Raw genomic sequence first — 13,940 nt, forward strand, 5'->3', positions numbered from 1 at the left:
ACTGATTCACGTACAAAGAATGGTATAGGCAGTATATGGGTCCTCCTGGGCAGAGGTAGGGTGGTAACGGGGTGGCTAAAAAGACGCACCAGAGGTAGCATCTTATGGGAGTGACAGTGGCATGTCGCTGAGATGCTCATCTGCTCATATCAGAGGCCAAACTCAGACAGAGAAACTGCACCTGCCATAGGGCCGCTGCAAGTTTTCATGGTGACTGCTGACAGTGGGTGCCTCAGTGCTTGCACAATGGATGTACATGAGGAAAGGGCTCTTAGCAGTATTATTATAAAGTGATCAAAGACTTGTCTGTGGTAAGAGTCACAAACACCGCCGTGGCTGCTAATACAAGGCCTGCTGGTGTAATATCAGACACACATAACCTGAGCACACAACAAGGAAGGACGAAAGACAACTGGTCTAGCAATAGTTTAATTCATTACGAAATGTTGACCTGAGGTCAATCTGAAAAAGGCCAATGTAAATAAATTAGGTAGATAAAGATTCAGACTTAGAAAAGAGCTAAAAGTGCTGGCAGTTATTAAAGTCTATACACATCGGGCCTGTAGCCATCGCACAAGGCCCTGTACAGTGATAACCTGGTAATTGCACTCATCCAATATCCCCCCACAACTCGGAGGCACCGCTGAGAACTTCGGCCATGTTAGCGGTGGCATTGCCGTGACTTTCAGCCAAGTTAGCGGTGGTACCTATGTCATCAATTAACAAGCAAGCTTATGAAGTACGTGATGATGAGTTAGTGGTTTCCATGTTACTCCTTGGTATTTGGTTTAGATAAATATCACAATAATCATGATTCCAGTGATATCTCCATGAGGTCCCTGCAGTCTATGAATGCTCCACTTTCCTTGAGCTTGTTTTACAGTATTTGCTGGTGGCACAGCATGGGTGCAGGGGAGCCGCTCCTCATCTGTCCAGATAAATAAGGCCATCTGTGGGTTTATGGTCCAGGTGTTACAGGGAGCAGGGTCCCTGCAGCCTATGTTATCTGGAGATCAGGGAACCACTGTGAGACTTGTTGGAGTTGTTGGTGATCCCGCTAAGCTGAGAGAAGCCACTGCAAGATTCCAGGCTGGACATAGACCCTCTGGAAAAACAAAATAAAAGAAGAAACAGATTATGGACACGGGCGCTTCTCTAATAATACCTGCTGGGGTGCTTTAATCATCCCATTTGTACACAATAGTGGCCTCTGCTGTGCAAATGTGATGGCACACTTTAAGAAATAGAAGCATTTGTGTATTACACACAAACAAGGTCATATAAATCAGCTTTATACTACATATACTATAAATAACTTTAACCACTTCAGTGCAGACGAAGATTGGGACTTGTCATCAGCATATAGCTCAACTAAGAAATGATCACAGGTCACTGATGTCATGAGGGGGCGGGGCTTTCCCTGCACTACAGCTAAAATAAAATTGCAATAAGGGAGCTCCAGTGGTGTACCCCCCTTCATCATGGCCCTTAGGAATATGGGGGAACCCTTGTTTAAAAGAGAATGCTTCCCACTTTCTTCAAACTATGTACCATAGAAGTTATTGCCTGGTGATCAGTGTGCTCACCAGACAATTTTCCCCTCACTGCAGGATCCTAAGGAAGACCATCGAAGGGGGAAGAGGGAGGTGTGTGGACTGGGGGATCAAATACCCATCTCTCTCCCATGTCATTTCATGTAGTGGTTTCTCAAAGCACTCTGTGCTATTACAGATATGGCCGTGTGTCTGTGTCAGTGGTGAGAAGCGCCATTTAACTTTTTGCCTCAGGCAGAGGATATGGGTTATGCAAGAATACAGTGCAAACTCACGAAGCTGTATTTTTTATTTGACCTCACTTCCTAACTTTCTTGTAAGTAAATATATTCATGAACTGACTTAATTTAAAGTGCAGATTGACCTCACAATGTACTGTATCTCTATCTGCTGCTAAAGTCACATCTTGAATTTAATGGTCATTACCTGAAGTCCTCTGATGCCAGCACTTCGAAGTAATACATGACTTTACACTTGTGACTGGTTCCCTGAAGCGAGGCCAGAACATCGTCCACTCTGGCTATGCTGGACCCAGATGATGAGCTGTTCATCTTCCACTGGAGGACGTAGAACCCAGGCCAGCGCGTGACATGAGAACCCTGGGAAAACAAAGAGGGTTCTGGGTAATGTCATGTGAACAGCACAAATATCAGAAATCCTTATCCCATAATGTTTCTACTTTAGTATTTAATAAGAGTGCACTTTACACATTGGAGGTAATCATTGTGTGAGTTGCAGGGAACCCGTGACTGCTGCATTGTGGCTGCATAACGTCCATGAATGGAAAGTCCACATTCTCATGTTTATGCTCACAAAATGGCTGCCTCCACAATGTCTCAATGACAAAGTATTAAAACTGCAGAGACAGCACGCAAAATACAGGTTTGATGGCACTAAGCTCCTCCTCCCATGATTACCACCAAAGAGTGTGTCGGAGAGGGTGATGATGATGTTTCAATGCGAAGTATGGAACAGATGTAACATGTAGCAGAGTTTATGGAACTGGGATAAAGTGGCCGGGATGGTTCATTAATGGTACGTTCCCTGTGAATTCAGCGTCAGCCCTGAACTGGTTTTGTTCTATAATTTTAATGGGAAGAATTGTACAACTTCCAGTTGCATTTTGTTGGGGAAGGTGAATTTTGGGCACACTTTGGCAAGTGTAAACCCCCGTTCATCAAACACACAAATGCCTTCCGGCAGTAAAGTTACCTAACAGCAACTTTTACAAGCCGTCACTTCTCAGTACTGATATTAAAAACAAAAGTCTAACCAGCCAGGAAGTGCTTAGTAAATTTACCCTGTGGAGGCTACACTCTGATACACAGTGCATTTTTTCTGCTTCTCTTAATACCTGGATGCACTTCTAGTTTGCAGAGAGTGCGTGCCCGCCTTGATATGCACTGGAGGGACCACCTACAGCAGGGATATTCAACATGCGGCCCTCCAGCTGATATGAAACTACACATCCCAGCATGCCATGACAGTTTTAGTATGCCCTTATATCAAAACGGTGGCAGGGCATGCTGGGATGTGTAGTCCCACAACAGCTGGAGGTCCAAATGTTGAATGCCCCTAACCTATAGGTACCGGTGCAAAACAAACGCAATTTAAGAAAATACGGTCCTCTATGTGCAGGTGACAGATGTACATTACCAGGGGAAACTACAGTTAACTGTTTTACTTTTCAGCTAGACACACTATTACACCATTTTTGTTAATACACAATCCTTAATATTATGTTTTTATACCTAATACTCATGTGCACGTTGTCTATTTTACACGTTCAAATTTGTTACAGACTAGACCGAGTGGGGAAACTACAGCTAATAGTACAGTAGTCCATTAACCATATATCGAGGCGCAGCACATTTTACAGTCTTTAAAACCAGTCACATAATATCAGCGTGCTTTGCAGTCAGCGGATCATATGGAAAATGTGCATGGTGGAAAAGATACAAACATCATAGGACAGACTACTAATACATCCCTTCCATGCTGTATAAACAGGTTTTTCTCATTATATACTGCTCAGTTTAGCCTTATTCATGGCTTAATTAATTATAAGTGAGGGGATGTCAGCTCTTTATTACATGTGGCACTTTGTGCATTCAAAGCTAGTTATTACATTGATACAGATAGGTTATACATTGGCCAGACTATTCATACAGCACATGAATCGCAACACTGACATCTACAGACTACAAATGAGTACTGCATTCAGTCAAAGAAATACTAAACACGATACTGAATCATAAGAAAAACATAACCACCTATACATTTTTCTCTATCTATGGACCATCGAACTACTTAAACTGAACAAGTGCTTTCATATGTACCTAGGCATATAACGCAGATTACAGATCAATTAGGTTTCTTAAAAATATTTAATTTTAGAATACAAACATTACAAACCTGGATGCTTTCCCCTTCCTTGCAGACAAGCGGCGCCTCCAACCTCCTGTAATCAACCCCCAGAACCCAGTTCTTGTCGATCACCTGCACATTGATGCAGGAGGTTGTAGGAGTAGCGACAGAGGCGGAATCCTTTTGATGGACCTCTGGTGCCCTCTTGGAATGGAAGAGGCTAAACACAACATCCCCGCGGAGGACATCAAAGTCCCAGGTGATAACAGACTCCACCTCAAGGATTTCGGCAGTGAGCTGCAAGAAACCAATGTAGCATGAAGGTGTCAGGAGTTACTATGGGGGTCTCATGTCATCTGGAGCTTCCCTCTACAGTAATCTATTGCAGAGTGCAGGTTGGTTAGATGCCAGGAGGTTCGGTGAGAACCTTGTCTCTGCCACTTCTAGGATGATGCTACTCTAGTCCAAGTTCTCCCCTTGCCCTCATGACATATACTGTAGATCAGGTATGTCTATGGAGAGATGTATTATAGAACAGGGGTAAGCGGAGCATACTTCTTCCCATCCCTACTCATACCCCAGCTTGCTAAACTATCTTGGTGGCCTAGCGTATTGATCTCTATGTCACGCAATGTCTCTTGCCCGCTCCTCTACATCACTTTAAACTGATCTGACAGAAATATGTTTGTTTATTTAGCCAATGGATCTTCATATTTAGTCTGTGTAAATTACCCACTAGAGACATCAGGCACGGGAAATTCCTAATCTCGGACACTTGGGTTCCCTCTTCACATACCTCATGTGGTGCTCCCTTGTAGACGTAAGAGGAGTGGTAAATGGTTTCAGTCCACAGCCGGATATGGTCAGAAGTCTCAGCATCGTCATCAGATTGATACATTGATTTGGGGACCAGTCCCCCCTCTGGAATATTACACTGGAGGGTACAACAAGTACTTGTGTTATCATTACATGTAGCAGGCAAATCCACCACAAACTGAAAATGCAGTTTTGTACCATGTTTGAGGAGATAAAGTGCATAACTAAGGATAATTTATATCCTACACCTAGATGGGTGTGATGGTCCTCAGCCGCTCTCCACTGTTCCCTTTTCCTTCAGAATAAAGAGTCCATTCTTACCACGCACTCTCCACCAAGGAAATCTGGGATTATCTCTTTGTCCAGGTAATCTGCTATCCCACCAGGACCCTGGTAGTTGTTGCCGCTGTAGATCAGAAACTTCCGCCTGGAGTTCTCGTTGATAAATGGGCTGACCTAGGGACAGAAGGTTTAGATTAGCTTGGTGTGATGACCTCTAGCAGTGGTGAAGATACAGAACAAGGGGTGAGGTGGCTCAGAAACTGACATGAAGAAATGCAAAGACTGTAGCGGTTATCTAGAAAGAATCAGTCCATCGGTTCACTTACCAGTGTCCATAGAACGGGAAAGACTCGCGGCGCCTGTACAATCAGCATTCGTCCCAGTGTCTCTGGGTAATTGGCCTCAATCACCTCTATAATCCTGAGCAGGGCCTTCACACCAGGCCTCCAGAGATGTCTCATGTTCAGTCCTTCCAGGTCCACAAGGCAGGTCCAGGACCTAGGACGGAAAGTAAAGAAGGAGAATAGGTGAGGGGAAGTGAAGACAGTTTGCACTTGTGACGTACTTTGAGATGGTGGAATTTTTCCTTACGTATGACCCAGAAATACCGCTACGAACTACTGACGGTAATTCCAGATGAATTTCTGTATGTAGATCAGTGACTCCTGAATTCCTAGCACTACTCTGGCCCACACCCATAGTGCACACTCCCCACCTCACTAACCTGATTGGAGAGCTGAACTGATGAGTGTTCTCCTCGCATCGTCTCTGTCCTTCTTCATTAATGGAGAGAACCTGTCATACGAAATACAATATACAGCTGAAACAAACTCCATTCCACCCATCCCCAGTCCCCAACAAGGCTTCTGTGTAATATGATCTATGCTGCACCCCCAATACACGGCATCTTCTACCACACAATCAGTACAACAAGAAAAAGTGCATCAAAATGTTCCCGGACAGAAACACTGCAATATTGTATTATGTATATAATAAAGTGTTTCCCCATTTTCTATAGTTTGGATGGTGCAGCTGTTTTACTACTGTGAACTGTTATGGGGGATTCGGACATTTCACCTTTTAAGTGTTTAGCTTGGGTCATGTTGTGCTGTATATTTCCAGGCAACCAAATGTAGACACTCTGCATTATAGATTTAAATATAATTTACTACTATATGTATCTATCCAGTACAATGGTGGTACTCAGATTCCCAGGACTGTGCTGAGCTAGCCACATTGCCTCACAGGGCAGGATACATCACTGGGACTAGACAGGAGCACCCATTCTCTCCACTGACTGGTTACACTGCGGTCATTTGGGGATAATGTAAAGTTTGTAGGTGCCAATCCTTGGAACGTTGGGATTTGGGTTATGTCCAATCATTATGCTAGTTGAGGGTTGTAGGCCAAACCCACAAGCCCACTGCCTGTAGTATTAGGAATAGGTAATCATGTATACAGACTACAAAGAAGGATGCACTGATTATGATGATAATAACAGGTTGGCTCTTATGTCAGACACTCACGTGGCGTAAGATGGCCTCCTCACCCACTGCTTTCAGCAAGCCCTTGGTGTCCACTTGCCCCAAGCGCAGTATATACAGGGGGCGACCATCTGCAACACAGATAACCAGAGTCATTAGGTTGATGTCATGTAATACGTCAATGTTACATCAGAATGGAGCATTAATGTGGGTCTGGGAGACCATTACAGCATTCTGCCCTGTGGTAGCCTCCATGTGATACTGAGCTCAGCGGCGGTAACTTAACAACACTGCACAAAGGGGCACATTTGCACTAAGCCGTTACAGCCAATCAGACATTTGCTTTCATTGTCTGACTAGCAATACACAAATCAATGCTGATTGATTATTGGTTGCTGGAAGTATGAGCAATGTTAGTAAATATTCAATAAAGCTGCAATGTATCATAAAGAGAAATGTAAATAAAATGTATAATGTGTTCGCAATACGGGTTCTTTTTCTCTACTCTAGCCCACAGGACCTAATGATGGTGACACATGCGCCGATCCAGCTGCCTGGTCCAATCTCACCTTACGCAGATGGACAGATAGGATGAGAACCGGCTATATAGTGCGTGGACTGATTGCACAGATCACTTTGCTTTCACGGTCAGGGTTATGCAGATAAATAGCGGTCATGTCCTGATTGCATTTTCCAGCATGCCTGATAATCATCCTATCAATTTCAATAGTAGCATTACCATTAGATATGTTTCCTGATATCTATGCCAATCTCATAGGACGTGTGTGGACAGCTTAATAGGGAAGCTCTGTGTATTAGATGAATGAGTGGCTTCTGATTCAGCCTTGGCCTGCTTCTAGCTATTACACAATACAGGACACAATACTGGCCTCGGTCATGGTAGTGCCACCCTCCAGCGTAGTACTCTTCCAGGATCGGGGGCGGTTGCCACGTCTGGAGGATGTAATCCACCTGGTATTGCTTGCGCCAGGACAGGGACTGGCAGAGCATCTCCCGGGCTTTCTCCATGTTAAAGTCGCGTGCCCGCAGGAAGCGCAGAATGTGGTCATCGTTTGGGATCTGTATGCGGAGAACGAACAAGTGTGGGTAAATAAAAGTCAGTGTCTGTACATGTGTAGTGTGAGTGTGCAACACCTGGTAGTATAATCTGATTGGTTGCACAATACTACATCATATTCATACAAATACACCCTACTAAAATCCGCAACTCCGTCCTTCCATGTACAGGGCTTCTACAGCTGAAATACTGTATTACGCTTTAAATAAAATACTCTTAAGCAGAGTTTTAAAGGCAAATATTTTCTTCAGTGCCCAGATCCAGGCTGCTTAGGACAAAGGACGTTGCATTTACTGTTAATGCTATAGGCACTCTTTCACTGCCAGCTGGTGCAGACGTTCATGTCTATGGAAAGGACTGGTCACATGTAAAAAGCTTTTCCAAGACAATGGCAAATGCAAACCTGCAGCTGTATTATATGAATAGCAAGCTTAGGCACCTACGAGTGGCCAAATCGGTCACTGGCCTTTCCCGCTACATCAGCTTGTGACTGCCACTCACCTTCCCCTTGTGGGTCTCCTGCAACCACTGGCGGAGGTGGATCAAGGCACTCTCCTGCATGGGTGTGAGCTGTCCCAAATAGCGCTGTATGTAATCGGCCTCTAGTTTATCACCTGACAAAAGAAGATACAACATTTCACCGCGGCACAATATGTCCTATGCGCTCCTCAAATGAGAATACAGGCTAAGAAACCGACACTCGGCCTGATGTGTTACACCGGTATACAGAAGACAAGAACGAAAGACCCTTTGTTGGTGCACTCGTTAAGAAAACTATATAGAAGTCAGAACCTAACTTTTAATTAGATCCATATAAACTCATTTATGTTGAAAAAAATATCTTTTTAAATAAGTCCTTTGTCCACTATACCATGCAAAATTATATATTCTATCATTTGCATATCCCTGGTAAACAGACAATCTGAGAGTATAAAAATAATTAGGGCATAATAGCCTAATATGCAGCAGAATATCAATAACTCAATATTATGGAACTGGACAACGGCGCCCTCCGGGTATGTTGTAAATCCTATCACTTGATTGGAAATTAATTCCAAGTTCGAAATTTCGACCAACAGTATCAGAGAACAATAGGTGTGAAGTAGAAAAAACGGGGGAAATAAGGAAACAAGTATGAATCTGCTGTCAACATTAGGCTGGCTTCTACATTTGTCTTGGTCTACTACACCGGATATTATGCAAATGATAGAATAGATAATTTTTTCAACATAAATGATTTTATATGGATCTAATTAAAAGTTAGGTTTTAACTTCTATATAGTTTTCTTAACGAGTGCGCCAACAAAGGGTCTTTCGTTCTTGTCTTCTGTATAGTGACTAACCAGTAGTACCCTACTGTACCCTTGGTGCACCACCAATCCTAGATAACTGACAATATAAGTACTCAGAAATTTTAAAGTTGGTTTCTTTCATATCATACTATTCTTTGTTTTGATTGTTTATTGGTGCGGAAACATATCTATACTTCAAGAAGTGTTACACCGGTAGCCCCACACCAAAGTGAAGATAGGGGCTCCATTAGCATAGATGGATGATGATGATGATGATGATGATGATGACGACGACACAGGAACAACAGTAGCGGTTATCTGGACAAACGATTACATTATCTCTGCAATTGACTGTCAGCTAAGATGCATGCAGATGTCGCATTTGTGCCATTTTATTGCAATGGCCAACAAGAGAGGCCCCATGCGATTGTACAGCCTTTCCAATAAATGGACATAGGAAAACAAAGGTAATGGAGTAATAGAAAATACAGATATCCAGACTATAGATCATTCATAAATGTACCACGATATAGGAATGTTTACTTCTATCACTTGCTAACGGCACAAGATACAAGGATTCACCCCCAATGTAAGCACATCTAGATTAAGGATCGACGAGTGGCCAAAGGGTGTGAGACCCGTAAATCAGGCCTAGGTGTGAGGTTCAAGGACACCTGGCTGATAAATGAAATGCTCCTTCTAGCCAGGAACGGAGAAGAGCGGAGATGACACTTACAAACCCACACCGCCCACATCTACACACAGTAATTGGTGGCTTCTGGCTTCAAGACTTACCATCAGGGTCTGATCCGAGATTGTGGCCACCAGGCTCTGCTGTGAGTAGCCCCGGCACTGTCGACTGTTCCAGTTCAGCTCCGGTCCCCTCCATGCCGCAGGGATGTCCGCTTGTAGCGTTTCTTAAAACATTATGATAGCCCCCTGATGCTCCAGGGGTCCATCTGGGGATGCGAGTGATGCCCTGAGATATCAGCTCGTTCAAGTAAAATTCAATGACCTCCCTACCCTATAAAAGAGAGCATACATCATAGCATAAAGCGGAACTCTTAGCAAGGTCACTCCGGACTCTATGGTGTACTGTACTCTCAGTATTTTGGCAAATACAAGGGCTGAGGAATATCCAACAAATACTTTTATTTTCCAAAAGAATATTATACTGGAAAGAATCTTATTTTAAAACAAAAGTTTTCATTTTTTTTCTGGCTATTCATGCTAATGAAAAATCAAGTGTGTTGTCCAATAGTTAAAGCTGATTTCAGGCGATTACTTGGTAGGATTATCTTCCTATTGTCTGTTCCATGGGACTCAATATAGAAATCAATCAACCACACAGCAAAAATTTAAAAAACTAAAAACAAATCTGCAATACTCTATAAAATAAATAAATAAATGCAAAACGGAAGAGCATTCGGCCACAATTCTGGTGATGAATATTTGGGAGGGGACACTCACTCTCTTTATGTTGGCAGTGTACTGTTTCATTGCAATCTTTTCCACCGTGCTCTCAAAGCCGAAGAACGACTTGATGTCCAGAGATGCTGTCTGCTCAAAGCACGTCCACTCCTCATTGTCAGGGTGAACCTAGAACCCAGCAACAAATGTCACAGTGGTACACTACAGCCAGTATTGTGATATCAATCTTGCGCAACCAATGCCTCTCCAGTTTTTTGGAGAAACTATAAGTCACAGCATTCAGTGTCATCGGACTTGGTATGTTCCACAACTCGTAAAATGTTTCAAGCCTTAGATGTTTTTGTGCAAAGTTAACCCCATAGAAGACAGTGTGGGAGATTTATCAAAGCCTGGAGAGAGTTAAGGTGGAGAGAGATAAAGTACCAACCAATTAGCTCATAACTGTCATTTTTCAAACACTGTGGGGCAGATGTATTAACCTGGAGAAGGCATAAGGAAGTGATAAACCAGTGATATGTGCAAGGTGATAAAGGCACCAGCCAATCAGCTCCAATATGTAAATTAACAGTTAGGATCTGATTGGCTGGTGCCTTTATCACCTTGCACATATCACTGGTTTATCACTTCCTTATGTCTTCTCCAGGTTAATACATCTGCCCCACAGTCTGTAACATGGCAGCTAGGAGCTGATCGGTAAGTACTTATACTTGCCTACTCTCCCGGAAGTTGCGGGAGGCTCTCGATTTTTGGGGTAGCACCCTGCACCACTGGAAGAGCAGGCAGATCTCCCGCATCCTGCCTGCACCCTAGTGAAGCGGGCAGGATGGACTCATCCGGCAGTCGGATGTCCGTGAGGAGGGGGAGTGGCTAAAATGAACAGAATTGCGTCATTTTAATGATGTCAGAGCCTGTCCCTGTCCCCGAAGGTCCCTGCAACGTCTCCTCTCCGGGTTTCTCCCGGAGAGGAGAACTCGAAAGTAGGTAAGTATGTAAGTACTTTATCTCTCTCCAAGTTTTGATACATCTCCCCCAGAGACAGAACAGCTGACAGCTGTCGGGGTTGGTTGCATCTGACTTTAACAGTTATAATGTTATCACAAACTGGTCTCTAGTTATATTTTATAGTTCCATGTTTCAACTCACATTAAAGGGACATTATAAGGTTAATTCTAAAACTTTATAGATATTTTTGTCAATTAAAAATATATTGTTATATAAGCTGTTACTTCTAAAACTTGGCCTTTCAGAGTATGACTGGAACAGCACCATGTGGTTAGCAGTATGACCACTAGAGGGCGCTCTGTACTTTTGTGCATGAAAAGTTTTAACAAAAATGACAGATGCTGTTCAAAGTAACTTTGGGCCTAATTCAGATCTAATCGCAGCAGCAAATTTGTTAGCTAATGGACAAAACCATGGGGGTCATTCCGAGTTGTTCGCTCGCTAGCAGTTTTTAGCAGCCGTGCAAACGCACTGTCGCCGCCCACCGGGGAGTGTATTTTCGCTTTGCAGAAGTGCGAACGCCTGTGCAGCAGAGCGCCTGCAAAAACATTTTGTGCAAAACAAGACCAGCCCTGGACTTACACTTCGTGTGCGTTGATTCTAACGTTGGGGGGATGGCTTTTGATGTCACACACCCGCCCAACGTTCGCCCAGCCACGCCTGCGTTTTCCCTGGCACGCCTGTGTTTTTCCAAACACTCCCAGAAAATGGTCAGTTGACACCCAGAAACGCCTACTTTCTGTCACTCTTCTTGCGGCCGCCAGTGCGACTGAAAACATCGCTAGAACCTGTGCAAAACCACAATTCTCTTTATACCCGTACGTCACGCGTGCGCATTGCGATGCATACGCATGCGCAGATTAGCCGATTTTTACACTGTTCGCTACGCAGCGAACAACGGCAGCTAGCGATCAACTCGGAATGACCCCCCATGTGCACTGCAGGGGGGCAGATATAACGTGCAGAGAGAGTAAGATTTGGGTGGGTTATTTTGTTTCTGTGCAGGGTAAATACTGGCTGCTTTATTTTTACACTGCAATTTAGATTTCAGTTTGAACACACCCCACCCAAATCTAACTCTCTCTGCACATGTTATATCTGGCCCCCCCTGCAGTGCACATGGTTTTGCCCATTTGGTAACAAATTTGCTGCTGCGATCAGATCTGAATTAGGCCCTTTGGGGGTCATTCCGAGTTGATCGCTAGCTGCATTTGTTCGAAGCGTAGCGATCAGGCTAAAAAATGGCACTTCTGTGCATGCGTATGTGGCGCAATGGGCACGCGCAACGTACGGGCACAACGAACGATGTAGTTTTGCACAGGGTCTAGCGATGCATTTCAGTCGCACTGCTGGCCGCAGAGTGATTGACATGAAGTGGGCGTTTCTGGGTGGCAATTGACCGTTTTCAGGGAGTGTTCGTAAAAATGCAGGCATGCCAGAAAAAATGCAGGTGTGGCTGGACGAACGCAGGGCGGGTTTGTGACGTCAAAACAGCAACTGAACAGTCTGAAGTGATCGCAAGCGCTGAGTAGGTATTGAGATACTCTGAAACTACACAAAAAAACTTTGTAGCCGCTCTGCGATCCTTTCGTTCGCACTTCTGCTAAGCTAAAATACACTCCCAGTGGGCAGCGGCATAGCGTTTGTACGGCTGCTAAAAACTGCTAGCGAGCGAACAACTCGGAAATTAACACCTTTATCCATTGCCAAATAACACCTGCAAGAGACTCTGATCACTCCATTACTTGACGTGAGGCTCCTTACTTATACCAACAGTGCTGGGGACGAGTCAACACGCCTTCACAAGTTAAGACAATAAGGCTAATTTATTAACATTACATTTAGGTCCATAATTTGCACTGAACCACAGCAACTAATCAATTGGCTCTTACCTTTTAGCAGTCTAGGCAGACAATGAAAGTAAGCAAGTGATTGGTTACTATGGTTCATTTATAATTTTTGCATGTTGAAATGCTAAACCTTGATTATTATCACAGCCTGACTCCCCTGCTTGGGGCCAGTTGGGACGTTGCTGTGGAATGTGATTTATAGCAGCACAGATCCAGCTAGAATTGCTTTTTTCCACCTATTACAGAAACTGTAACTTGTAGTTCTGCATCAGCTGGCGTGCTAACAGATGCCCAAGCGGCCTGCTCTTACACGTTACTCATTCCTGCAGTACTTATTGGGTCACTGACAAAAAAACGTATCCCCATATGCCTATTAATTGAGCTTATATGGAAAATAATCTATTCAAGATACAGTATTAGACATAGCAGCAGGAAAATGCAGTAGGTGTGGCCATTGAGTGACCATTGATAGTTGGCAACCATCGAAAGTCTGATGGTGAGTGGCTTAACCATCAATGATAGGTCACTGGTGGTAAAACATCGGCGGCTGTCCCCTGATGGTGACTGCTGGCCCAACCATGCACATGTCCGGAGCTCCGTCTGCACATAGCCTAGCAATCGATGGTTAATTGCCGATGTAAGAAAACCACTGACCATTAATAGCCATCGCTAAAGTGCAGTAAGCAGCTGTATCATGTGACAGCCGCTCAGCCAGTCAGCAGACGGCTCCCCCAGGACAAAATGTCTTCCAGGCTTGTCAATCATGAATAACTCAAATGCTGGAG

General features: G+C 44.0%; 1 protein-coding gene across 4 annotated transcripts in view; it reads right to left on the bottom strand.

The window, feature by feature from the left end:
• Positions 1-411: 411 nt before the first annotated feature.
• Positions 412-13,940, bottom strand: part of LOC134945485 (SEC14-like protein 5) — a 261,987-nt gene continuing 248,458 nt past the window's right edge. For all 4 annotated transcript variants that reach the window (XM_063934806.1, XM_063934807.1, XM_063934804.1 and 1 more), the window contains 12 exons: positions 10,343-10,471; positions 9,668-9,896; positions 8,082-8,194; positions 7,393-7,582; positions 6,545-6,633; positions 5,743-5,813; positions 5,345-5,516; positions 5,058-5,192; positions 4,717-4,854; positions 3,969-4,217; positions 1,980-2,152; positions 412-1,105 (listed from right to left, as the gene is read on the bottom strand). In XM_063934806.1, the coding sequence (XP_063790876.1) occupies positions 1,003-1,105; positions 1,980-2,152; positions 3,969-4,217; positions 4,717-4,854; positions 5,058-5,192; positions 5,345-5,516; positions 5,743-5,813; positions 6,545-6,633; positions 7,393-7,582; positions 8,082-8,194; positions 9,668-9,896; positions 10,343-10,471 (1,791 nt within the window). In that variant the 3' untranslated portion in view covers positions 412-1,002. The remainder of the gene's footprint in view (positions 1,106-1,979; positions 2,153-3,968; positions 4,218-4,716; positions 4,855-5,057; positions 5,193-5,344; positions 5,517-5,742; positions 5,814-6,544; positions 6,634-7,392; positions 7,583-8,081; positions 8,195-9,667; positions 9,897-10,342; positions 10,472-13,940) is intronic.

Source organism: Pseudophryne corroboree, chromosome 7 (genome assembly GCF_028390025.1).
Source record: "Pseudophryne corroboree isolate aPseCor3 chromosome 7, aPseCor3.hap2, whole genome shotgun sequence".
In the NCBI taxonomy this organism is placed as follows: domain Eukaryota; kingdom Metazoa; phylum Chordata; class Amphibia; order Anura; family Myobatrachidae; genus Pseudophryne; species Pseudophryne corroboree.